This window comes from Centruroides sculpturatus, unplaced genomic scaffold, assembly GCF_000671375.1.
Source record: "Centruroides sculpturatus isolate CEXI.00-Female unplaced genomic scaffold, Cexi_2.0 scaffold303, whole genome shotgun sequence".
Taxonomy (NCBI): Eukaryota; Metazoa; Arthropoda; class Arachnida; order Scorpiones; family Buthidae; genus Centruroides; species Centruroides sculpturatus.
Genome location: NW_019384613.1, coordinates 154,642 through 182,370, shown reverse-complemented (window position 1 = coordinate 182,370; position 27,729 = coordinate 154,642). Strand labels below are relative to the sequence as shown.

At 28.5% G+C, this 27,729-nt stretch overlaps 1 protein-coding gene across 8 annotated transcripts; it reads right to left on the bottom strand.

Annotated features, from left to right (window-relative positions):
* Positions 1 to 176: 176 nt before the first annotated feature.
* Positions 177 to 26,015, bottom strand: LOC111625293 (E3 ubiquitin-protein ligase RFWD3-like). 8 transcript variants are annotated; one of them, XM_023368408.1, is made up of 12 exons: positions 25,795 to 25,864; positions 24,645 to 24,707; positions 15,469 to 15,755; positions 14,685 to 14,770; positions 14,511 to 14,613; positions 14,203 to 14,381; positions 11,227 to 11,422; positions 10,991 to 11,148; positions 7,954 to 8,157; positions 976 to 1,162; positions 716 to 901; positions 177 to 639 (listed from the first exon to the last, which is right to left on the bottom strand). In XM_023368408.1, the coding sequence occupies exons 1-12, from the start codon at positions 25,847 to 25,849 to the stop codon at positions 481 to 483; spliced, it is 1,863 nt and encodes a 620-aa protein (XP_023224176.1). In that variant the 5' UTR covers positions 25,850 to 25,864; the 3' UTR covers positions 177 to 480. The 8 variants fall into 8 exon arrangements, with proteins under 8 accessions (XP_023224176.1, XP_023224174.1, XP_023224178.1 ...); XM_023368406.1 differs by lacking the exon at positions 25,795 to 25,864 and adding an exon at positions 25,942 to 26,015 and having other exon boundaries at positions 178 to 639; positions 15,469 to 15,954; XM_023368410.1 differs by lacking the exon at positions 25,795 to 25,864 and adding an exon at positions 25,942 to 26,004 and having other exon boundaries at positions 178 to 639.
* Positions 26,016 to 27,729: the final 1,714 nt, after the last annotated feature.

Here is a 27,729-nt window from a genome sequence, read left to right as displayed (position 1 = left end):
TTGAAGACTTATATTAGAAAATAATTTAATAAATTATCAAATATAATTACTTGATAGTTTACCAAATTTCTGTAAGCAAATGTCACATAAATATCACATATCATAACTAACACATATAAATAAAAATAAATAAAAATGTTTTACAAGAATAAAAAATTATTTCATTTTATTTCTAAAAGGTTTTAAAAACATTTGGGTATAAATTATTTTTATTCAATTTTAATTCTGGTGAGAATAATCCCAAAATACAACTTTTTTTAAATAAAAAAAGCATTTTCCAACTTTTACAGAAAAGGCAAATGTAAAAAAGAGAAATTAATGCATAAATGCAGATATCTATTTACAACTTTTATACAATACAAATATCGAAATCTGATTGAAATAATTTTCAGAATTTTTGTCGGAAGACCATAATTATTATACATAATATTATATGCTTGAATTTACTTATTTACAAATATTTCCTTAGATAAAATAATTTTAGATATTTGTCCATTTATACAGACGTAATGTTTTTTCTGTTAGTGTACCAAGGAAATAATTCTGATCCAGTCGAAAAAACTGAACATCCAAAACTGGAGGATCGTTAACTTTCAATTGTTGAAGTCTCTCCCCATTGCAAGCATCCCAAATTAAAGCCTTTTAATAATTAATTTGATTGATTAATTCTAAATATTTTTGAAATAGATATTTTTGAAAACTGACAAATTCTTACCGCTTGCGCTCTCTCATCTCCAGCACATGCTAAAATGCAACTTTCATTCTTTGGATGCAGGAAGAGATTTGATTTGGAAATTTGTACTTGACTATCTCCACCTGAAAAACTCTGTATAATACTGCAAGAACAAATGTTTCCCACATCTGAATCCCTGCTACTTTCATCAATGGCTAATTCACAGAGCTTTGAGAAAAAATCAAATTTAAATAATTTTAAATTACTATATAATATATCAAAATAATCAAAATTAAATTTACCATATGAGTAACTGATGCATGCTTTCCGGACGGACGGCAAGACACTAAAACGTGACCAGTTCCTGGTTCATAACTCAGTGAAGTAAAACTACCTTCTAATGGTAGTGGATGAAGCTTATAATCTGATTCTCTTTTCATTTCATACAGACAGCAAGTAGATAACTGTCCACTCAACAACCCATTCAAACTGAAAAATAAATTAATGCAATAAATAATGAATAATTATAAAATAATAACTGTGTGAGAGCCCGGATTTGACGATAAATATTTGAACAAAATTATTTTTGAAATGTATTAATTAAAAGTTGCTATAATTTTTTCCATGATTATTAATTATCTCTCAATGGAGTCACTTCCCATTCCCAGGTGACACAATGAATATATCACCCGGAACCTACGATCAAAATTCAACCATTGACCATGACTTATAACTTTTCCAAATAAGGGAGTAAGGAGAAACTGGAAGGATGCCACCCTCTAATAAAAAGAAGGGCATCAATGATGATTGCAAGCCATTCATTGCCATTGATAGTATGCCATCTTTGGACTAGTGTTCTTGCCCAATCTTTTTGGATACTGCTTAAGCCATTGCCTACCATCTACTTGTCTCAAGACATCAAGAGACTTTTGCACTTTTTTGACTTGTTGAAGATTCTAACAAATCACCTGGCATACCAGAAGTTCATCGATTCACCAATCCTCTGATTCCCAAATGAACCAACCCCAATTTAACTAAGGTATTTATCAACTCACAGACTATTGAGAACTCTCACAGTCAGGGACCCATGATATTAATGATAATAGCTATCTTGTAGAGATCCTTATAAAATTAGCATCTAGCTAAGATCCTTAAATAACTTATGTACAGTAAGGTAAAATGCATATGTAAATAAACAGGTATTGTTTAATTTTAAGTTTGTAGTTGAGAGCACTTCTTCCACTGGCTGTCTCCCAATCCTCCATTCAAGCACCCACACACGACCACATGTGCAAAAATGATCTTAATGGTATAGCAATTTCTGTGTTCATTGAGACACAGTAGTGTCAGTCCTGATGTGGCATCAAAGAGGTGCCTACCCTTTGGTCCCGTGGTGCAGAAGCATAGGAGAGTGCTTTGCACATTGTCACAACTGTATCATTTTAAAAATTATATCTGATTTGAAGCTTTAATTATCATGATAAATCTTAGATTGTAGTGAATGAATGAATGAATAGAGCCATAACTTACCATAACCCAATCTAATCATTGAAATCAAAATAACAGACAAAACTTCACAGTAACAGAAATTAAAATACATTTTTTTTTCTCATTATGTTCAATTAAAATGTAATTATATATAATTATAAAAACTGTAAAATAGTTACTATAAGATCTGATAAGATAGTATTTTCTGTATAAGATTGCATAGTTCATAAAATTGTAATTACCTTTTTGTGTAAAATTAAATTTTCAATTTAACATTACAAATTAAAAGTTTAGTTAAATTGTTTTGCAAAAATTTTATAAGAATTTTTAATTTGGCATTCCATTAAACATATGAATCTATCTCTATTAGACTTTTCTCTACAGCACTATATTAAAAGTGTGTTTAAAACCTTGCTTTTTAAGCAAAATTCACATTACACTCACAAATGCAATTACAACTGTAATTGAAACACAACTAAGGAACGTGCTTTTTAAAATTTAAAAATCATATTATGTTTTCCACTAATAATAATGGAAATTAAGCCAAATTTTAATCATTTTTATGATTACAAGCTTTAAAAAATAGAATCAACTACTTTTGAAATGTAATTTCAGATCGAATACATATAATGATGGGCAAATGCAGCTCCCACTGAAATCTGATTTCATTTTTATTTCGGAATTTGTTTTATTGCACAAAAATTTTTAATATGATAGAACTTTTTATCAAACATTTTTATTACTTATTTTATTACAAATTACATCATGTATGTAATTTGCATGTAGTACATACTATTTTCAAATTTACAAAATTTACAAAATTTTTCAAATAATACAATTTTTGGTAAATGTCGTTAACATTTGCCAAATCTTATAAAAATTACTACATGCACGTATGGAGTGATCACATGTATATTTATGATTTGTGCAATTTTGTGGTTGTATATTTCAGTGATAGTCTTCTTATCAGCTGTGTCTAATTTCACATTTTTTCAAAAAATCTGTAAGTAGACTGTTTTATTTAGTAATTTAAACTTGTTTATGATGTGTAATTTTTCCGCAACATTGGGACAAGCTTTCTAAAGACATACATACAGATTAAGAAAATTATTTTAATTGTTTACAATTAGTGCACTTAGAGTTTCATGTTTTTTTAAACAATTACTTAAAACTTTTGAAAATAAAACTGAAAAGCATTGGCTTGATTTTGGTTATGTTGTTTCTATTTTTGGTAGTAAATTATAACAAAACAATGTTTAAGAATTATCAAGAAAATATTAACCAAAAATATAGTCCAAAATTGCTTTAATTATTCTAAATTTGTTTTTACTCTTATTTTATTTTAAGAAACCCTGTTTCTTTGACAATTTGTTGCACCATTTATGAATCTTTTAAAAAATTAATATTTAGACATTTTTATTTTAATTATTTATTTACTTATTTTTGTTTGAATTTCAGACTTTGGAAATAAATTTACTTAAATTTTTTGTTAAAATGACCTCAAAAAACATCAAAAAACGAAAATATGAACAAGAAAATAGAAGCTTTCAGAACGAATGGGTAGAAAAATTTGCTTTTATTGACAATAATGGTCTTATTTGTAAAGTTACAATTGCAAACTAAGCAATTTATGTCAACATTACAAAGTAAGTCATCCCCACTTTTCAACTGAATATCCACTCAATTAAAATTGCAAATAGAGAAACTTAAGTCATTGCAATCAGTTCTTCATAAGCAATATGGACTCTTGTCTTCTTTTAGTCGCAAAGATAACAGAGCCAATGAAGCTAGATTTTGATAGCTTGGAATATTGCTCATGCCAAATGTCCATATGGAGGAGAATTTATTAAAAGAAACTTGAAAGAAGTGGTTAAAGTTTTGAATCCAGATAATACAAAACTGTATGAACTGATCATATAAGTTTCTATGTCATGCCATACAACTGAGTGTCATATTAGTGAAATTAGTAAAAATGTTGAAAATAATTTGATATGCGATTTGAAAAATTGTACAGCATTCAGTTTAGCTCTCAATGAGTCTACAGACATTTAGGATGATCCACAATAGGCTGTTTTTGTCTGCTATGTATCTGCAAACGTAAATGTGAAAGAAAAAATGTTAGACCCAGTAGCTCTTACTGAAAAAAGCTTGTGATATCAATGTCAAAAATGCACTTAATGAGGTAATGAACAGGTTTGAATTGTCTCATGATAAACTTGTAAGTGTTGCAACTGATGGCGTCCCTGCAATGACAGAGAAAAACCTAGGTCTTATTGGTCTTTTAAACAATGATTCTAAAATTCCACTGTTTGTACCTCTTCAATGCATAATGCATTAAAGCATCTCATAGCAAAGTACTTAAAATACGAAAATATGTAGAAGATTGTTTTGCAGATTGTAAATTTAATTAGAACAAATGCCAAAACACATTGTCAATTTAAGAACTGTTTAGAAGGGTTGAATGATAAAATAGATGATCAGTCATCTCTCCTTATGATCTGTTGATGGCTGTCAACTTACAATGTTTTGAGCCATTTTGTAGAACTCCTAAATCCTATCATAACATTTTTAAAAGAAAAAGAAAAAAAATACCCAGAATTAGAAAATGAAACTTGGCTTTCTGACTTCATGTTCCTTACAGACATCATGGAACATTTGCAAACACTTAATTTGGCTTTACAAGGAAAGGAAAAAATGATTAGTGGATTTGTCACAAACTGTAATTAGTTTTGAAGCTAAACTTCAGCTTTTTGTGCACAATCTTAAGTCCAGAATATTTAGACATTTTTTCCATGGTTAAGAGCCTATATAATTAATATTAAAGAAGAAAAATTGGAAGGATTGCAAGCAGATTTCAAATGTAGATTCAAAGATTTAAAAAGTTTTAAATCTATATTTGCATATTTTATGAACCCATTCATTTGTGATATTATTGAAGATGGATTTCCAATTTCTAAAATAATACTTGTTGAAAAAGTGGCTGGAGAATTGGAGTTATTAGAGATGAAAGGAGATCAGGCATTGCAAATGCATCACAAATCTAGTTCTCTAATTGAATTTTGGAAACTCATGTCAGGATCAAAATATCAACACTTAAAGAAAGCTGCTTGCCATCTAATTTCAATTTTTGGTACTGTGAATCATTGTACTCCACAATGAGGTTTGTGAAGTTGAAATATCGTTCACTGTTGACCAATCAGCATCTCACAGAATTGCTGCAAACATCTTTAATGAATTATATGCCAAATTTCAAAGATTTGACCAAAGGTCTTTGTTAAATATGATACTTTTTTAAATGAATATTTATTATTATATTTTATTTTTATTCTTAAAATTTTGAAATAATTATTTTGTAAATAAATCAACTGAATAAAGATGGAACATCGCCAAGTGTTGAAATAAAAACACACTTTGTGTTAGTGAATAAAAAAATTATTTTGTATTTTATTTCTTTCTCTTAATTAACCTGTCCTGTGTTATTCCCGACAATTCTTGGGGTCATGGCCTCTAACTTTGAGCATTTGACCTGAGATATCTCGTTACAGTATTGGTATGTTTTTAAAACTAGATATTGCTAGTTATTATAATTTTTTTATTAAAAATAACTTCCAAAATATAATTTTTTTTTTGTTTTTATATTTATTAATATATCTATTTTGTTTGTGAAAATAAAAAAATAATTTTGGAATATCCACAATTACTTTTTTTAAAAATGTAAAATTTTTTGTTAGGTTTAACATCAACAAAAATTCAACTTGGGATAGGTTAAAAGTTCTTATATATATACTTTATACAGCACTTAAAACTTGTGTAGAATATGTCATCATATTAATAAAGTTAGATAAAATTTGACTATATGTATTTATTCTTGTGTACTTAAATAATATGGTTGGCTGTTTACAATATATGAAAAACCGGTATGAGGCTCTCATTGACCTTATGTAAAACTAGAGTGGACACCACCTGACATATAATATAAAAAAATTAAGTTACTCTAGTTTTAAAACAGACATGGATTTTGTGGATATTTTGCACAGACATGGCAAATAGAATTTTTTAAGAATAACAAAAACGTTACTTTTAAACCAGTTTAAAATTTATAGAAATATTCAAGAAAAATGAGTTTTCTTGAGAACTATTTTACAACTAAAGATCAAAACTGGGATCTTGCACATGGCTCTATATGAATGTCTTCAAATATTCTACTCAACTTATCAAAACATTTGTATAATTTGCAAAGTATATTATTCTAACTTTAATACCTGAAATAACACACTTAATAGGAAAGGAAATCAAAATTCTTTGCCAACTGCTTTTTTCTTGAAATCTGAAGGTTATTTCAGAATTTCAAAATATACATTTGAATGTCTAGTTCATGCCCTATTTTTCCACAGTTTCCAAAATTGGCCAAATATTTCTTCTATTGTGGCACAAATTTTTTGGATACTTCTCTCATAGAATGTATTTTGTTGCTTGCGTTGACAGTCAAACTACTGTCTTCACACTGTCATCACTTCCAAAGCAATACCTGCTAACTCTTCCTTAAGGAAACAAAAAATAATTAATTATTACATAAAGTCATGATATCAAAATCTCATAAATAAATATGAATTTGAATTTGATTCATTTCAGAACAGCATCAACTGAAGCAGCTCAAATTGTATAAGAGTAAAAATGCTTTGTAATTGTGATGATCTGAATTTTAACAAAAATCGATCGTCGATGTCGTCATACTTGTTTAATAATTGTTGTCATCTACTACCTGAGAGAATCTCCACTTACACTTTCTCGACAGCAAAAACGATGCATTCCTGTAACCTGCTGACCTCTTAGCCGGGCGATATCGTGCTTATAGCATAATTAACAGCTGAAGAGTCAGTCGCCATTTTAATCTCCACAACTAAAGAAGTCATCGCCTGTTCCTCCAGGAGTAAGTCATCACAAATTTCTCCAACTTGTAATCGTGTCAGTGCCTGATCCTACCCGATTGGATATCTCACCTTCTTGCAACTCGGACATCGCCTACAAGTGATTCTTCAAAGACAAACTATCAGTGATTTGGAACTTTCCCGATAATCCTAAACAAAACAACTTTAAGAGCCTGTCATCCTTGTCACAACGAAACCTCTACTCCATCCCCTAGGACACCCTTTACTCCAGGTATTTATCAACTCACAAACTATTGTAAACTCTCTCTCTTTCACAACCTCCTACTGTGTATAGGTCAGTTATTTCAATACAGTACAATGTATATATCATCTAATTCTTTTACAAATAAATGATTGTTTAGTTAACCTAGTCTCTGCATGTGTCCCTTCCTGCTTGCTAACTCAGCCTCATCCCGAATCCGATTGCTCATTCACGTGACCTCTTGCATGACCTATTTTCTAATCAACTTGTCGTTGCAGCTTCCGTGTCAAGTGGGACATGGTGATGTCATTCCTGACAGGGCACCAAAAAGATGCCAACCCTCCAGTCACATAATTAATTAATTTAGTTCAATATTGTCTTTTAAAGAACATGTTTAGTATTGTGGATTACATTATTATGTTTTTCTCTGTGAGATATTCAGTAATATTAATGAATATTTTTCAATAATTAAAATAGTTAAATAGCAAAATCAGTACATATACAACAGATCAATATCCTACATCAGCAAGCATAACTACAGATTAATATTAAATTTTGCTTAAAATCTAATTCAAATTTTTTTTTCAATAAATTAATACTTTATTTCACAATCATTATCAAAAAATCACAATTGTAATTCTGTAATAAAATTAAATAAATACCTGGAACCAGAATTTAACTGTTTCTGTATGTACTGAAGGCCTATAACAGGTGATTTCATTCCAACTGCAGGAAGTTGAAATATATGACTATTGGTCATCCTTGTATCAAATTGAAAAATACTACCATTTTTCAATCCTACAAAAAATTGATTGGGATCATCCTTGCTCCAAACACAACTCCAGGCTTCAAGTGGTAATGTATAACTAAAGTTGTTTAAAATATTAATTAGATATATTTAAACTTAATTATATAAAAATATATCTAAATATAACAAAATATTCAAACTTAAAAATTTGGTTACATTAATCAATTAAAAAAAATAATGTGCTTTCAAAATACAATAATATTTTCAACAATTCAACAATATTCATGCAAATTCTTTACAGAATTTTATTAAAGCAAAAGTATTCTTGTTTAACTACAGGAAATACTTATTACTTTGAAATTCAAGGAACAATATGCAATTATTTATCAGCACAATGTTCGGCTACAACTTTTAATTTATTTAATTTAAAATACAGTATATGCTCTCCACCCCAAATTAGTAGTGTCTTGCTCCTGTATATCATACTTTTCCTGTTAACAATAGAGTTGTGCCAGTCACCTATCTAACTCCTTTCAGGAAAAAATTTTTCAATTGAAATAACATGACTTTTGGTGCAAACCAGAAGTTTGTATATAGTTAATCGAGGCCTCCTGCCTCTAAGCTTTCCATATCTGGTCTCGACTTTCATCTATCTAACTCCATTCTCGAGATTAAGGAAGAACAGCCAGGCAGATGGACAACAGTGAGAACTTATAGGTCTACAATTTTTTCAAATTGCAGCCCAATAATCTTTACTTCAAATTATCTGATATTTATATATTTCTGTACAATATGCCTGATGCCACATAACTGATGTAATATATTAAGCCAGGGGTGGCCAACCTGCGGCTCGCAAGCCACATGCTGCTCTTTGAAGGATTATTTGTGGCTCTCGATAAATGTACCCAAGTTCCCTTTTCATTTTTGTGTTATTATATTTTAAAAAATTATTATCATTCCATATGTGTTTCAAAATGTCTTTTAAATTACTAACAACAAATATGAAAGACTAAGTGCAACGTTGTAACAAATTTCATTTCCGTCCAAGTTAAGAATGATATGACTCATCGAAAACTGCGCGAACGAACATAAACAGTGGCGTAATCGTCCGTTATCGACCGACTCCAGACCGATTTTGAATTTGTAAACTGTCATTGCAATGGACAGTTGACATTGTGCTCTGGAGGAAACAATTTGTATCACTCTTGCTACGGATATAATTTGTAATCTGGAATTTTTTGCATACCTTTTTAATACGTATTTAATTGCGGCTCGCGAAAAATTTCAAATTTTGAAAAATGGCTCGGACTATCAAGGAGCTTGGCTACCCTGGTATTAAGCAAATGAGAATATAGCGAATGTTACTTTCATTAATTAATTATTAATAATAATATAAATAAACAGTAGGTAAAGAGTACACGTTCAGCAAAAACATCACAAGTAAAGTTACTAGATAGGTTTTATAAAAAGTAAAGCATAATCCTTGAAATGTAGCCCAAAGAGTGATAAGTTGCCCAAATCTAGTAGCATAGATCCATATAAACATCTCAATCTGCTACTTGTAACCTAATCTCATAACTCTGAAATCTAGCTGTATTTTATGAGATAAGACAAAAAGGGGAGTCAATGGGTAAGATGATACCTGAAAATAAGTTACTGTAAAAGCAAAGCCAAAATTAACCAGATTAGAGTTGTTAGTGGTCTATTATTTTCTTATAGTATGGAGGTACATTCTTATAGTATGGAGGTACTGTACATCTAAACATACAAGTTAACATAAGCACCACCATCCCCCAAAAAAGTCCTGGGTTTTCAACCCATCTGGATTTGATTCCAGATTCCTCAGAGTGGTAGGCTTGCCACTCAGCCATCCTGCCATCACATTAATTGTATTTAAGCATATTACAAGATTATGTTGTGGTCTTTTCAGATATTTTGCTTTTTATAAAAAAAATAGAATAATTTAATTATTTGCTAATTTTATGATCTATATTTTCTTAAGTGACACTTTTTTACTAATAGATTTTTGTTTGTAGCAATATTCTAAATAATTTGCTAGGTTAATAAGCAGGGAGGTTTGTGTATTAGGGAGATTGATAAANTACAGACACTTAAAATATATTATTAACCTAGCAAATTATTTAGAATATTGCTACAAACAAAAATCTATTAGTAAAAAAGTGTCACTTAAGAAAATATAGATCATAAAATTAGCAAATAATTAAATTATTCTATTTTTTTTATAAAAAGCAAAATATCTGAAAAGACCAAAACATAATCTTGTAATATGTTTAAATACAATTAATGTGATGGCAGGACGGCTGAGTGGCAAGCCTACCACTCTGAGGAATCTGGAATCAAATCCAGATGGGTTGAAAACCCAGGACTTTTTTGGGGGATGGTGGTCCATCTGGATATGTTCAGTCCTATCCTTTGCCACCGAGCCACCCCATTGAGGGCCTGGCTAAGCCCATAATAATCTTGCTGAAAAACTAGGCCATCTTAGTGCCCAAAGGACAGACAGAGTTAAAAATATATACAATTAATGTGTTTTACTGTAAATAGCAATGTGACATTGAAGTATTAAGTAAAAGTAGAAATACTAAATGATACATTTCTTATAAGAAATAGTTATTCACAGCACAAAAATATTTAAAAAAATACTTAGCATTAAACTAATTTTTAGACTTATAATATTTATCAAACATATGCTTATTTCTATTTATTATTTAAACAATTATTTATTTTAAAACCATGCAAAAAGCTTTCATAAAATACAAAAACTTAAAAAAATTTTTAATTAATAATTCTGCAAATTTTATATTAAATTTAATTTAAAACAATAGAATTTTTATTAATACTGTGAATAAGATAAAACTGAAATTTAAAATGTTCAGTTCATTTGATTTAAAATAGTTATGCAGTTTAAGAATTGTTAATGTAGCACTTACGATTGAACAATGCTATTACTCAAAACATTTGTTAATTTTATTGATCGATCCATAGAAGCCGTTAGCACCAAAGTATCACTTCTGTGAAAGGCAATATCTTTAATTGGTTTTTGATGAATGCTAACAAATTCTGAAACTCTAAAGTCCATAGTAGAAATCTATAAAACATAATGAAAATGTTATTATTAAATGACAAATGAGAAATCATTCTTCTTGCTTTTTTAATTCCAACTTACTTTTTTAATTCCAAAACCTGGAAATAGATTATTAACACTTGGCTGTGAAACAATTAGCATATTTAATATATCACAAGATGTAAGAACTCTACAGCCACCATCTTTACATAAATCTAACGTTTTCTCTAAAACAAGTGAAATTATTGAAGAACTTTGTGATGCTAGCATATCTCGTTTATCTATCCTGTTAGTTGCTCTACAAAAATAAGATATATTTAATAATAAAAAAACTTTATTTATTTAAAACATAGTATTTATAACTATCATTTAATATAGTGGTTAAGTTTCTATAAAAATTTTACATAGTGCAAAAAACAGTGTTATGTGAACTATAAGAACCAGGAAAAAAAGTGAGGTTACACCCAGAAGCTAATAAAAATATGCTAGTTTCTTTTTATTATTATTGAAAATTTTTTCATAATAGTAATAACTAAACAAATGTCTCACAAGGTATAAACATGACAAATAATATGCATTCATTTAATTTTTTATTTCCTTGTCACTACTAAACACAGTTAAATATGAACGTTTTCTCTATTGCAAAATATGCTTGCCTTGAGAACTTTCATCTGTACCATCTAGATTTTGTTTTTCTTCAGCTCTCTTTAAAAAAACCATAATCTGAGTTATGTGTTCTTGCTTGGTGAAACTTTATAATTTCATGGTATGTAGCTAACAATTTTAAAAACTCTTTTGAACTTTGTGCTCTTTTTAAGCTGAAGGATTTACATCCAAAAATAAGATTCTAATATTCTAATTACTCAGCTGTTTATGCATTTCTGTATGCTTGTTTGTATAAAATTTGATACCTCAGAATTGTCATCTGCACTATGAATTAATTTTGTTTTACATCTCTGACATCATTCCACAAAATCCACTTGGCAGCTTTTTCCACCAGTAATTCTTGAATATATTTGGTTATCATATCATCAAAACCTTCTCTTCTTACTATTTAAAAAACATGATATTAACATACTAATGCTTTATAAGTTTGTTTTTTAAATACATTTACATCTGCACCACAACTTTAGTAAAAAGTTCTATTATTGCACTGATTTAGTCAAATTTCCTGAATGAACTAACTTTGGCCAAATATTTTTCCAACATACATTAAATATTGATGGCTTTACTTTGAGCAATAAAACTATGAATTTGACAGTCTATAATTGAAAAATATTTATTTCATGCTTCTATCATTTCAATAAATTTTGAATTAAATTTTTTCTAAAATCTAATGATTTTCTCATGTAATGAGTTTTAATGGCAGATATAACACCAAGATTCATAAAAAAAAAAAATCCAACAATATTTGGTGATGCCATCTGTTATATTTTATTTAAAAACTTTTTATATTTTTAACTATTATAATTTGGCAAAAATTTTGGTTTTATAATAAATTGTAAATGCTAATAAGTAAAATCGTCATTAAATCTGACCCTACTGGAGATACACATGACCTTCTTTATTTTTCCACCTCCTCAGCCTTTATCAATCTCCCTAATACACAAACCTCCCTGCAAAATTTCAGATATTTTCAACAAAAAGCACAGGAGTTATTAAGCTTCAAAGAGGGTGAACAAAATCGTGCCTCCCCCATACACTAACATCCATACATGAAGGAAAAAACCCCAAATTTTTTTTTTCATTTCTCGACTTTCCTGAGTAAAAATGTAAAAATCTGGGGGGACCATTTTTTGATTGATCATCATACCTTTCCTCTGTTATATATAGCAACTGGGAAAGTAGTAAATAAATAGAAATACTGAATAATTATATCCAACATAAAAGGAAATTTGCACAAAGCTTGAAAATACCATGGTTATGTGAGATTTGCCATAATTCTCTAACTACTTTAGAGCAAAACCACATTATACAAGTAAAGTGTTATATGGGAGTTGTCTGTATTTGTATGGTGCATATTAAAATTTTATACATATACAGAGTGATTCAAAAATTTATGGGATTGTCAATTATTAAATTTACAGTAAAAATGTTAATACACATCTATCAGATTCTCAAATATACTAGGTTACAGAGAAAAATTTTTATTTCAAATCATTCACAGTTTTAAGTCTAATTAGTAATGAAAAACAACAAAACAAACAATTTGCTTGCTGTCATTATTTGCAAAAGAGCTAGTTTTGCTATGAATCTGCTACAAAAATGTATTAAAGATTCAAACAATTTCTTAATGTACAGTATATGCTCTTATTATCCATAGATGTGAAACTTAAACAGCTAGTGAAAGCATTTCTTGCAAATTTAATTTTTCTTTAACTATTAATTAACTAAATGTAACTTGTTTCTAAACCAATTAATAATGACTGTGGTAGTTTGCATTAGTTAATGTTGAAATAGTAAACTGATTTAAAATAAAGGTTTTTCTCAAAAATAACCAAGTTACAGAATAAAGTTTTAGGTTTAAGAAATAAAGTTTTATCCATCACTTTTGAATCCTGTACATTGTAAAGTTGTATATTACTAGTTATGTAGAGGTTTCCAATCTTTATCTTGCATTGACCCTCATACAGAAAATATTCTTTTCAATTGACTGCCTTAAAATTTTCGTTATTTTCCAATATTTTGCATAAAATATCAAGTAAATTATTAAATCAGTTAATGAATTTCCCACAAGATTTATATTATTCTTACTTCAAAATTATCTGAAATTCTTAAAAAAATACAATAAGTATCTGATTTTTTCATCAACCCCAACTGACCCCTTCCAAAATTTCATTGACCACAGAAATCTATATTAAACCAATTGGGAATAACCAAGTTATATTATAAAATAACACATTTTGCAATTTTTACATTAATTAATTTTATCTGCATGTAATGTAACAGATTTTTAAAAAAGTCTAAATGATCTTAACAAAGTTTGACTTGGTTTAAAACTTGTTACAGATTGGATCATAAATCTATTTTGAAAAATAGTAAAAAATAAATATATAACTTTTAATTTATAAAACTTACTTTGCTGCTTGAATCCACTGCTTTTGTTCCATTAATTCTTTTTTGACTCTTTCACATTCTTGAAGTACCATTTGATATTTTACCTTGATTTGTGCAACTTCCAGTTCAGCTCTTCTTCTCAATTCTTTTTCCTTTTCTAGCATTTTAAGAGCTGAATCTCTTTCTGAGGTATCTAAGACCTGCAATATTAAAATACTAATTAAAGAGTATTTATATGATATAATTTTTCATACTCAAATTTGCAAAAGATTTAATACATTATTATTAAAATTTAGTAATATCTTATATACAAAAACAAAAAGTATTACCTTCAAGCTCTTTGCAAATATTGTTCTGAAATCTGTACGTTTAGCAGGAGCATTACACTGTGGACATTTTGATCCTTGACCTTTCAACCATTTATCTATGCAACTATTTTATTCCATTAATAAAAATATAATTAATTTTAATTTAGATAAAAAAATTATTCAACCATCATTTACCTGTGACCATATAAGTGACCACATTTTAAAGAAACTAATCTATGACGACCCGAATTTGTCCATAATTCAAAACATATTGAGCATACCTGTAGATAAATATTTATTAAAAAATTTTAAATGTAATAATTTTTATAGTATTTTATATTATATATATGTAATTCAAATATTACAAAGTTTAAATTTTAAATTCTACATTTAAATGTCTTTAATTAAAATACAGAATGTTTATAAAATTCATTTCTTTTAAGAAAAACAAAGTTACATAAAAAGCATTCAAAATAATAATCATATAGAACAAATACCTATAAATGCACACTTAAAGTTTGATTTTCTACCTAAGTACATCAATTTCTCTGTAAAACTCAAACTTTTATATAGCTTAGAATATATGCTATAGCATTATTTGTTCCCAGAGTTCAAATTTCAGACTTTATATTCTTCAACTTTTTCATGAAGTTTCACACGATAAAAGGTTACAAACAAAGCTTAAAAAACTTCAGTTTTACTTATCTATTACAGCACAGCAATTATGAAGTAATTCCATTATATGAAATGAAATGTGTCCTGGAATATTGTATTGTTAAACATATTGTGCAATATTGTATATTTGAAGTCTGCATAGATATTGATGTAGTTATGTAAAAATCAAAGTTTAAGCTTTCATTAAATACATAATTTTTATTTAATGATTATTGAAATTTCTTCATATAACTTTGTTTTCTTAAAGTAGTCATAGACCTATGCCATATACTTTTTATTTACTTTATTTTGAAATAATTCTTACTTGACCATCATCATCAGCACCAGGAGAAACAGCAGTGTTTGATCTTTTAACTAATGATGGTGTGGTAAGAACTTCTTTATTCTGAGTTGAAATATTTTGTGTGTTTGTCACTGGAGTCGTTACAGGTAAAGCATCACTTTGTTCTTCATTTATTTCACTAGGATCTTCATTAACTTCTTCTGTGGGTACTTGAGGATTCTCTTCTGGTTCTGTCTCTACATGCATTGGTTCATCTACATCTGACAAACTTCTTTCACTTTCATGGTCTGGTGTTGGAATCTCATTCTCTGCAGAGGACATATCTGACTCAAGAGCATTGCTTGACTCAGAATTAGAAAATGAGTCAATTTCTTCACTATTATCTTCACTAATACTAGAATATACCTCACTATCGCTTGAATCAAACAGATCATAAAAATCAGAATCAAGATAAACACCAAAGGGAAATTCTGCATCCATAATAAATTAATTATTCAATTGCAGCTTCTACGAAAAATCAAAAATCATATCTCAGTTTTCAAAAATTTAATAGCTCTGAATGAATTACTTTTCATCAATTTCTTTTGACAAAACCAGTTTATGCAATAATTTTGCATAAATTGGTTCTCTATAAAATAAATTAATTAAAGTTTTCTTTATTGAAATTAATTTTTTATATTCAATACTTCTTTCATCATTAAATTCTTAAAGTATTTGACAAAAGTATATGTGCATATGTATAGACATACACAAACACATATATTTTAAATTTCACATTCATGCAAAGAAATGTTAATGTATAAAAATATTTAAGAATTTGATTTTAAGAACAAATTTAATTCCACTTTCATTAAAATACTGTGAAGTATTGATTCTAGCATTTAATTTAAAATATTGCTTGCATATATATAAAGAAAAGGATACTAAAATAGCAATTCATCACAATAAATCATTCTACTTATCACGGATTCTTTTGTAACAAATAATAAAAAAAATGCATTTATTCTAAGTTTTTGTAAAATTTTAATCTCAAACTTGTATAAGCCACAGACTATAAAATAATGTATTGTAGCAGTCTGAACTTCTTTACACTTTATTACTGTTGATTTTTATATTTATAATAGCATGTGAGCTTACTGGATGACATCAGCAACTTTTAACTGTAAGACATTCTTATACCAGAAATTATTCATCAAGAATATCCTGCTCTAAAATTTTCGTTACATATCCTCTAGCTATGTCCAAATCCTCTAGCTAAATCCAAAAGTTGGTCCTATATTTTTAAAAAAAATTTTCTCAATTTCTCATTAGGAAGTAGCTTATCAAATATGTAATATACAGATTATAAACAGCTTGCTAGAATGTAACAAACAGCATTAACTACATGCCTTGAAAATACCTTGAAAATAAACCTCATTGTCACAAAAGTATTTTTCATCCATTCTTATTTTAAATTTTTATGAGTTTTTGCAAGTCATTCAGCATTACAGGAGGCATGTTTCAGAGAATATCACTTGAAAGAGTTCACTTAACAACTCATGATTCAACTCTTGACTTTTTTTGTTCATATGGAAAGGGCCTGTAACTCTAGCAGGATGCTGATGTTATCTGGCAGAAATAAAATCCTGCAAAATTACTTAATAGCCAAAAATGTCAATCCATCTAATAATGAATCAAAGCTTTTCAGAGATGTAGCAAATTTTCTATAAGTGATTAATTAAAGTGACAAGATATATATCAAACAAAACAAACATTGTATGACATTTATTATTAATCATATTGATACTCAGCATAAAGTTATACTGAAAGTATCATTAAGACAAAAAAATATAAATGAAATAGTGAATACTATTTAATATATATAAAATCAAATAAAAATAACAAATAGTTATATAAATATATCTTATATATTGCGCATTCTTCATTTTAGAGGATCACGAAACCTTCAGTTTATATATTTCAATAGCTAAGATTCAATCCAAAAAAATGTCTTCCTCTATTTTATAATTATTTTCTGCTGTATCAGTTGTATTGTATCATATCCTTCAATGAGGGAGAATGTATACACTAATAATACCAATAAATATGATGGATACGTATGTGTTTACATATATATACAGTAGAACCCCTCTAATCCGTCACCTTTGGGACTGGTCGGAACGCAAAAAACGTCGGATTATCAGAAAAAAGTAAAATAAACAATCTTCCCCTTTGTCCAGTCTTTGTAGCACTGCTAATTTTTCATTTAATGAAAGAGTAACGTGTTTACGTTTCACTTCTGACATGTTGAAAACACACACAAAACTGTACATGTACACACAATGTAAAGCATATACTGTAACGAACACAGAAAAATGCCACGGATGGTGAGTCACCGACGAGTCAGGACAAGTTTCTCGACTCCAACCACGGTCGGATTAACCGGAGTGACGGACTAGCCGAGGACGGACTAGAGGGGTTCTACTGTATATATATATAAACATAAACATTTTTAGAAGGATGTAAGATAGTATCACCATATTATATGATGGTAGATCTAAAAAACGTGACAAAAAGAGCACTTAATATAAATAATTATATTGGTATTGCTATCTTATATCCTTCTAAAAATGTTCATATTTTTATAGAAACTAATTATCAATTTTAAAAAAAGTGTATAAAGTTAAGTTATGTAAAAACATTTGTGAGTATTTTAAATGATTAGTATTTATTCTCCAAAAAACAACAGAGAAATCCCCTACCCTGAATTTAGCAATACATAAGAATTATATATATACATATAGGAGGATAGGCTGCAGTTTGCTTTCTCTGATAGTTTCTCCTAAGAAATACACAGTTTGTTGCATTAGTTTGCCCATTGTTGCTGTATACCATTCTATATCAGTATTATGTATAGGATAATAAAAAATAGTATATAACAACATAAATAATATATAAAAATCATTCCTAGAAACTCAAAAATATACCATTTAATATTTTTTTGTGTTCTAGAAATATCTAAAATTAAAATGATGATCTTTTTAAAATCTTTTGTGAATTCCTCTTTTGTGTAAATAAACTATCAAAAAGAGATAGTTTATTTACACAGTAAATTAACTAATAGTAAAAGATTATTTAAAAATAAAGTCAAATACTATATAAAATGTTTTTCTTCAGAATTTACAAGGATAATTTCACAAAACATTTACAAAAGTGAAAACAATTTAAATAATAAATTAAAATTGTTTAAATTATATTTAAAATATTCAGTCTAAATTTTTCTAACAATATAAGAATATGAATACATGAAATTATAACTCAAACTAGTTACAAATATAATTTTGTTTATCCTAATTTGTAATATTCCATAATACAAATTAGAATAAACAAAATAATATCTTTTGATTTTAGAAAATTTCAATAGTATATTAATTTTTTATCATGTTATTTTTTAATTCAATTGTTAAATTAATTTGGTCTAAAAATTGACAAATATCTTATACATTAATAAGAAGTTTATTTTAAATTAGATTAATTTATAAACAGCTAATTTATAACAGTCAACTAAAAGAAAAATCAACCAAATGTTTTAATGTTAGGAATTCATATTTTGGCTTCTCTTACATAATTATTATTGTTAAATACAGTAAGTTCTCACTTAACATTGTTTTGTTCTGCATCATTGTGATTATTTACATTTATCATTGTTGAATTTTCTTTATAAATAGTAAAAATAATTCTTTGAGGTGGAAAATAAATGCTAGAAGTTGCCAACACAACCTAATAAGAATAATATTAATCAAATTATATCTTACTTGTATCATTTAGTCTATAGTACAATTGTTTTCATTATATAGTTTTGTGTTTTTGCTTAATGTTGCAGTTTCAAAGAACCTATCTATGTCATTAAGTGAGAATTTGCATATATAATGATTTTAATAGTAACTCTAAGTTGTATATTTTTAAAAGCTCTTAAAACCTACTTTGCAACTTCCATCATAAAAATATCAATAGAACTGCTTACTACAATAATTAGCACAATATTTTTTGATTTATTATCAAATCAAAAAATAACAATATTTATTGTAAACTTAACATCAGTTATCTATAACAGTTAATTGTTGTAAATTCAAAATATGTACAAAGCAAAATACCAAACAAAATATAAAATTATATAAAATATAAAATCAGAAATCAAACTTTATGTTTCTGATTATTTCTTTTACTTAAAGAATTTGATTTATATTTTACTTATTTCATTATTTACTATGCTGTAGCTATTGTCTTCATTGGGCTGCAATTTGAAAAAAATTTAGACCTAGAAATTCCCACTGTTGTCTATCTGTATGTCTTTCCTTAATCTCAAGAACAGAGTTAAATAAATGAAAGTCAAGATCAGATATGGAAAGTTTAGGAGCACGAGGCACTGGTTAACTATATATGAACTTCTGACTTGCACTGGAACTTGAATTATTTTAATTAAAATATTTTCCTTGAAAGGAGTTAGATAGATGACTGGCAAAACTCCATTACTAGCAAAAAAGTATGATGTACAGGGGCAAGACAGTACTAATTTGTGGTGGAGAGCATATGTTAGTGTTACAAATATACAAACTGTGAATACAGAAAAGAGAAATACAGTAAAACTCTGCTTAGTGCAGAGGATGCGTTCCTAGACCACAAAGCAATAAGGGAAACAGCCTTAAACGAGGTCATTTGAACATAGAGTAAATAGGGATAGGGGAACACGCGACAAAAAATAAACAAATTTTACTTTAATTTTAAGTTATTTTTATATTGATTTGCATAATAATACAGTGGTGCCTTGTATAATGTATGCCTCTAATAATGGACGCTGTGAACAATGGACTTTCTGTTTGGCCATTACGTGACTCGAGCAACAGACTGGCTGCGAACAACAAACTTTCCGTGCGGCAGTTACGTGAGGCAAACAAGTGCGAATGATGTTTCCACTCTTTTACCGTTGCCAATGACAATATGCTATTTTTATCATATACTAGCAGACCACACCACGCATTGTTGTGGCTCAAAATGTATCTATTATAAATGTATAACACTTCCCCCGTGGGGGGAAATTTTTCGAAAAATCCCTTGGTGTACATTTTCTTGACGTACCCTATTAAAACGCAAAAAACTGCATCTGAAATAGTATAATAGATGCCAAGTTCTTCACGGTAAGCCTTAATCCTGTCCCTCTCACCCACGGGGGGAATATAGAAAAATCCCTTTGTAGTGTATATTCTGTTGACGTACCCTATTAAAACGCAATCAAAAATGCAAAAAACTGCATCTAAAATAGTATAAATAGAAACAGAGTACTTTATGGTAAGCCTTAATCCTGTCCATCTCCCCGGGGGGGATTTCGACATGTATATTATATAAAAACACGTGCGTATTTGAATGCAGCATTGTGTCAAAATTTCAAAGGAACCGGTAGGAACAAACGAACATTACATTTTTATTTATATAGATAGATAGAAGATGATCTGTTTTAGTTCATTTTCACAGAAAAGCATAATGCCTCACAGAAAAGCAAACTTAGGGTACTCGTAGCGCCATCTGTTGACATAAAAGCCTTAACCTAGATTATATATTTTAATTTATATGAACGTTTAACGGAATAATTTACAGCCTATGTCCACCTGAGGTTCCATTCTAAATATTGGTGAAAGAATTTTTGAAATCGGATGAGTAGTTTCGGAGATTACCTGCTGCAAACAAACTTACAAACATTACCTCTTTATAATATTAGTCTAGATTAGTATTATTAGAATATATTATTAGTATATCTAAAGTACAGAGCTCCTGTTGGGATTCGGCTTGCTCTCTTGTTTATTACATACAGTACATCACCTCAGTGCAGGGTATTTACATTTATTCAAGTTTTGTGCAAATCATGGCTTCTAAAAAAACAAAAAGGTGATTTCAATTGAAACAAAGCAAGAAATCATCAGAAGGAGTGAAAGTTGACAAAAACTTCCTTGTCAAATGGGGAGAGGTTCAACAGTTTACCAACACTCATTATCCAAACAGAGCTGAGGCCAACAGGATAAATGATCTGTACAATGACACCCTTGCCCATCATTTCCAACAGGTGTTGAAGAAGAGAGAGAAACAGATCACCTTGGACATGTTTTTCAAGAAGCCAACTGCCAAAAAACAAAGGATGGAACAAGATGAGTTGACCCTGCAAGCTCCAGTAGCCTCTCCTGAATCTGACTCCAATTACAAAACAATAAAAAGAGACCTGCTGCAATGTGTAAAAAGTCTGTATCTGTATGAATGTGTGAAGAAAGTGTTCCTCCACCTCCTCCTCACATCTGACTACCCAGTATAATTGCTGACTGCTCCATTTTAATTTTTTTTATGGTACAGTACAATTATTTTATGCTGCGGAACAAATTATATGTTTTAACATGTATTTCTATGGGAAAATGCATTTTGTATAACGGACTTTTCACTTAACAGACGTGCACCTGGAACGGATTATGTACGTTATACGAGGCACCACTGTATATGTTAAATAACACATAAACATATGCACACAGAAATGTAAAATTGTAACGAAGGTCCTGACTTTTCTGAAATTCTTGTTCTTTTGCAATAAAGTCATGAAGTTTCATTTGTCGCTTTTTTCTTTCCTTAAGCAAATGTCGGTAGCAGAAGATTGCATTCAAAATGCCTCGATTTGCTTTTGCATTCCTTTCATAATCTGGATCATTCACTACAATTTGATCAACGATTTCGGTTATCGCTACCAAATTTTTACTAAGGAAATTTGTAAAGAAATTTTTTGGGTTCTTCGTTTTCAGAATCTCTATTTTCCAGTTCCACATGAATTCCTTGTTCTGCCAGTTCTTGAAGGTCATCGTTGGTAAGACTCTCATCAGAAACCTGCAGTAATTCCTGCTCCTCGTCTACATCTCCTAGTCCTGCTGTATTGATTAGGTTGACAATTTAGTCAACCTAATGATACAGTGGTAAGCGCTTCTCGTAGAGAATTCTTGGATACTTTCAACCATAACTCTTCCACACTTCATTCGTGCATTTATCAGTTAATTCTTGCCAAGCGAAGCCAATATTGCCTATGGTATCCATGATGTTACATTTTTTCCAAAATTGCACCAAACAAACATAGATTTAAAGAAAGTACACCTTTAGCTACCTTTTTCTAATTGGTTTGTGTTTGTAAATGATGATATTACACATATATACGAATCAATGAAATGTTGTAATAATTTAAATCGGTGTAAATTTTGAGCTTTTTTTAGGCTTCAAGCAGACCATGTTATATTGAATCAGCGTTAAGCGAGGCAGCATTAAGCAGGGTCTTACTGTAGATTAAAAAAATAAGATTAAAAAGAAATAATGGTCTTTTTAAAAATATACTTTTTCTCAATTTTCTTATTTTCAATTCTAATCTTATTTTATCAATATATTTCTCTGTATTTACAGTTTTCATATTTGTAGCAGTTTTTCATGAATAACTCATGAATAAGGAATGTATGAATATGAAATTTCTATTATTCTATAATAATAATCATTGCACCTGGAACAATACATTTCTAAAATCCTGAAAAAATTAAATATAAAAAGAGTAATTATTTAGTGTGACATTGTCAAAATGCCAGGCTGAAGTTTTTAATTAATTTAATTTAAATTATATGCTCTCCACCCTCAATTAAGTAGTAGCTTAAATTAGTAGTGGCTTGTCCCTGTACACATATTTTTCCTTTAACAATAAAGTCATGCCAGTCATCTATCTAACACCTTTCAGGGAAAATTTTTGAATTGAAATAACATGACTTCTTGTTTGTATCAAAAGTTCTTATATTGTTAATTGGAGTCTCTTGCCCCTAAAGTTTCCATATCTGGTCTTGTCTTTCATCTATCTAACTCCATTCTCAAGATTAAGGAAACACAGACAAACAGACAGATGAGAGTGGGAATTTACAGGTCTGTAATTTTTTAAAATTGCAGCCCAATAACTATTATTTTTCTAGGTTGTAATTCCTAAAACACAAATGATTTTCATAAGTAATTGCATATTTAATTCAATTCTCAGTGAATTAGTTTACTTAAAAATATATTTTAGTAAATTGTTAAAATAGTTAAATTTAAAAAATAAAGTAGAGCGTCGTTTATCTAGATCAATTGGGGACTGGGGTTGTTCGGATAACTTATTTTTCGGATAACCAATTATGTATGAAAAAATATATTAATTTATCCTGTGTTGAAATTTTTCTCCGTTGCGTGTCGCTTCGCGTTGAATTTTTGTCGATGTTAAGCCTAACGAAGACTATTGTATCGTTAAAAATTATTTTTTTATTTTGTACGAACAAAATAAATATATTGAAAAATATAAAAACAATAAAAAATTATACTTCAGAAGTTAATTTAGTATCAAAAACGTAAAATATTTGAGTAGCCCAAGACATAGCCAAAGGTTACAGTGCCACAGCACTGGCAAAAATTTAAATTTGTCGACTGGAATTCCTTCGGATAAACGACGCTCTACAATATTCAGAATATCTATAATGTTATTAGTAATTCAAATCTGAAAAATAAATAAATAAATATATATATATATAAATCTGTTTTAAATTATGTTTTATTTAATTTTAAACAAAATTTAAAAAACATTTCCATTGAACTTGAAACTAATGCTTTAGTTTAAAACTCAAAAATTCTTCACTAACTATTCCATTTTATTTTAAACTAATGATTATTTGTTTGCAATCCAAAAAAGACACTTTCACAAAATATTTATGTTTTAAAAAATATACTGGAATAATATGACTAGTATTTTCCAAATTTAAATTATTCATTTTTATAAAATTTACACAAATATATAGAACATTACTTAAAAAATTTTAGCTATCAGTACTTTTTAAACTGAAATGAAAATAGAAAGACTATTTATTATAAACAGCAAATTCTAAATCAATGTAACATATACTGAAACAAATAATTTTCTATAAAATAGCTGAATCATATACAAAACAGAAATAAGAAAACATTTTAAAATATGAAATTAATTTTTTCAAATGAAAAAAATCTCATTGTTTAGTTCATATTATACACAAAATTTGACTTTAAACCAGTCATAAAAGCTATTTCATTAAATATTATAAACTATCTTATAAATTTATTATATCTTATATTACTATTACATATTAAATAACAAAATTGCTAACCTGCATTGTTTATTCTAATAATATTTGCCATTACTACTTCATAATGTTCACTTAAATTTCTATCTGAAAGAGACATTTGATGACAAATTTAAATTGACACTATAGTTAAAATAAAAATTAAAATATATTTACAGTAATTACATTATTTTATATTAAATTGTAAAAATACAATTATTATTTTATTCCTACTATTGAAATTTATTCTATCAAATCATTTGTATATAACATTACTTAAAACTTTCAATATATTTTAGTTATTTTGGTATTTACATACAATATTTGAAAAACTTGTAATTTATCTAATTTAAAAAACAAATGCATAAATGTAATTTCATTATTTAGCTAAAATCATGCTCCGAGATGATCGCCAACCTCAAGGGGACCAGACATGCCATATGAAAGAAGCTTTAATCAAAAACAAGGACCATTGTTCTATTTGTTGAAAAGAACACTTTCTATTCTTAATGCCATTTTAATTATAAAAGAAGGAAATAGTTTTCAATAAACTTAAACAGTAAAATAATTAATGTCTCATGCGATGCTGAGCATTCTTTTTGTGGAATGACAGTAAGGGATATGAGAAAACACCTTCTTGATTCTCGTAATATTCTTTTGGATATCCAAGTTACTACACTATCATCTGATTTTTATCATAAAATTTTATTCAGTGACAGTTTTGCCATGTTAACATTATATAAATTTTTTGTTTATGTATCAAATTTAAACTAACAATGATATTTAACCCCCTTTGTAATAACACCCATTATATCAAATAATAAAGGAGATGTTTATTTAATAAAGATTGATTGAGATAATAAAGGAAGGGTATTTTTCCACTACTCAACTAAATTAAAAAATTCATTGCAACATAATATAATAAATGCTTTATATATTAATTTTTCAATACTGCAGGTTTAGTAACAATACAAGAACTTTAAAACTGTTTTTACAACTGCTAATAGAATGTACTGATCTAAAGATATGAACCTATAATATTAAATAATCTATAATCTTTCTTGTATATTTCATATCTTTTAAGCGTTTCAAGATTATTGTTTATATAATAACTTATCATCAAATAAATGGTAACTGATATAGAAGCATGAATATGTAATATAAGCACGTGTAACAGTATTCCATGGCAACATACTATTTTTTGTTCTTAAGATTAATAATGAATTAACGTATGGAGTATCTGATGACATAACGAGCCATGCTAATGTGCGTCAATACAACCTCTCTTAATTTTTTACTTTCACTAAACAATTTCATTCAAAATTGTACGATAGTAACTTACAACATTTTCAAAAATACTACAGCACTCTTCTCTCTAAATTGCCACTATATCGTTTAGGCAGCACCGATGCTTTTGAAATTTTCAGAATTATAATAAATTTTAAAATTATAATTTATAATATAATTTTTATATTTATTATTTTATAAAATTGTTAAAAATGAATAAAATTAAAAGTTATTTATTTGATAATGTTAGACTTCCATCTTCAGGAACATTGCGGTTCTAAAACAATGAACCCGAATTCTGACGATTGCTAGCATCAGCCTATAGTTCGGGGATCCGGGAACGAATTCGGATGATTGAAATAATTCAGAAATTTTTCGACGGAGTCAGTTTCGACGATGGATATGTCGGGATCCGGTTCTCGCCACTCGGTCATACCCAAGATGTGACTGAAAAAAGGTCCTTTTAGTGCCAATAGGTCAGTTTTAAAAAATTCAAATTTCGTCGGAGTTCATAACCACGGTGAAACTAACTAAAAATGGTCATATTGAACATTTTAACTGACTGAATTTTCCGATGGTTTAGCTGTTTTATATGTTGATTTAGTGAACGTCTCTTCAATCCGAAAAAAAATCTTTTTTTCGGATTGAAGAGACGTTCACGAAATCAACATTTTAACTGACATTAGTAGATGGCCAGATGGCCGAAACACTTAAGGTATCAATCTACGGAATCGAGAATCGAAACTGCGCAAACAAACCAAGGAAGTTTTATAGGCTATCCCCTCCATGGGTTTTCATTACCCGGTACCCGGTTGCTCATTCTAGTTCTGACTAGGCTTACCATACGTCCCGTCTTAACCGGGATTGTTCCGGTTTTAAAGTTTGTCTCAAAGTCCCGGTTCACCTTGTAAGAGTACATCTCTTCATTGTCAACTTTAATTGTGTATAAATTAAAAATGAAAATCAGCTGTTCGGAATTTTTTAGAAAATATTAAAAACGACAAGCCGTTACTGAAATAATTTCATGCTGGCGATAAATATAATTAGTTTTAATCCTCAGAAAATAATTATAAAAATTTTTTGTTTGTTTTTTGATCTCTTCTGTCTTTTGCAATACAGGTATCCTCGTACAACACAGTTTGAAATTTGGGGATATCCCCGTACAACACGGTTTGGAAGATCTTCCATACAAAATTTCACAACTTTTAATGTAAACTTTTTTCTTCAATATTTTTTTATTCGAGTAAACATGCACATTATCTCAAATTTGTACATGAATTTTAGAACATTGAAATTTTCAATATGTTTTCTGTTTTTCGTCAGGTATAATAAAAACTGATAGTAACATTTTTTCTTCCTTGTCCTTGCTTTCCTTTCAACCAGGTGTCGTTGTCGTTGCTTTCAGACTTTAATCACAGACTAACACCTGTGCTTTAATCTTTAAGACCGCCACTGTGTTTTGTTTTTATAGATTAATCTTCATATTTAGTAAAGTTTACTTAAACATCCTTAGATAAGTGTTATTAACTTTTTTTAACCTTAATTAATTTAAGTAACTATTCGTAAAAATGACGAACGAAATACAGCGACATCTCCGTACTCGAGCTGTTTTTAACTCGAACAATTCGTTATTCGAACATAAATTCTGGAAAAAATCGTCCGTTCCTCTATTGAACAAACGCAACCAACTAGAACACATTTTCGATTAATAACATTTTTTTAAATTTTGTCATACATAAAAAAATTTTATAGTAAACATTAAAAAAAAGGAAGTCGTTGCTGATATTTCTGATCAAGATCAACAACCAAAAAAAAATTTAGAAGATGACAATACTTTGTAAAA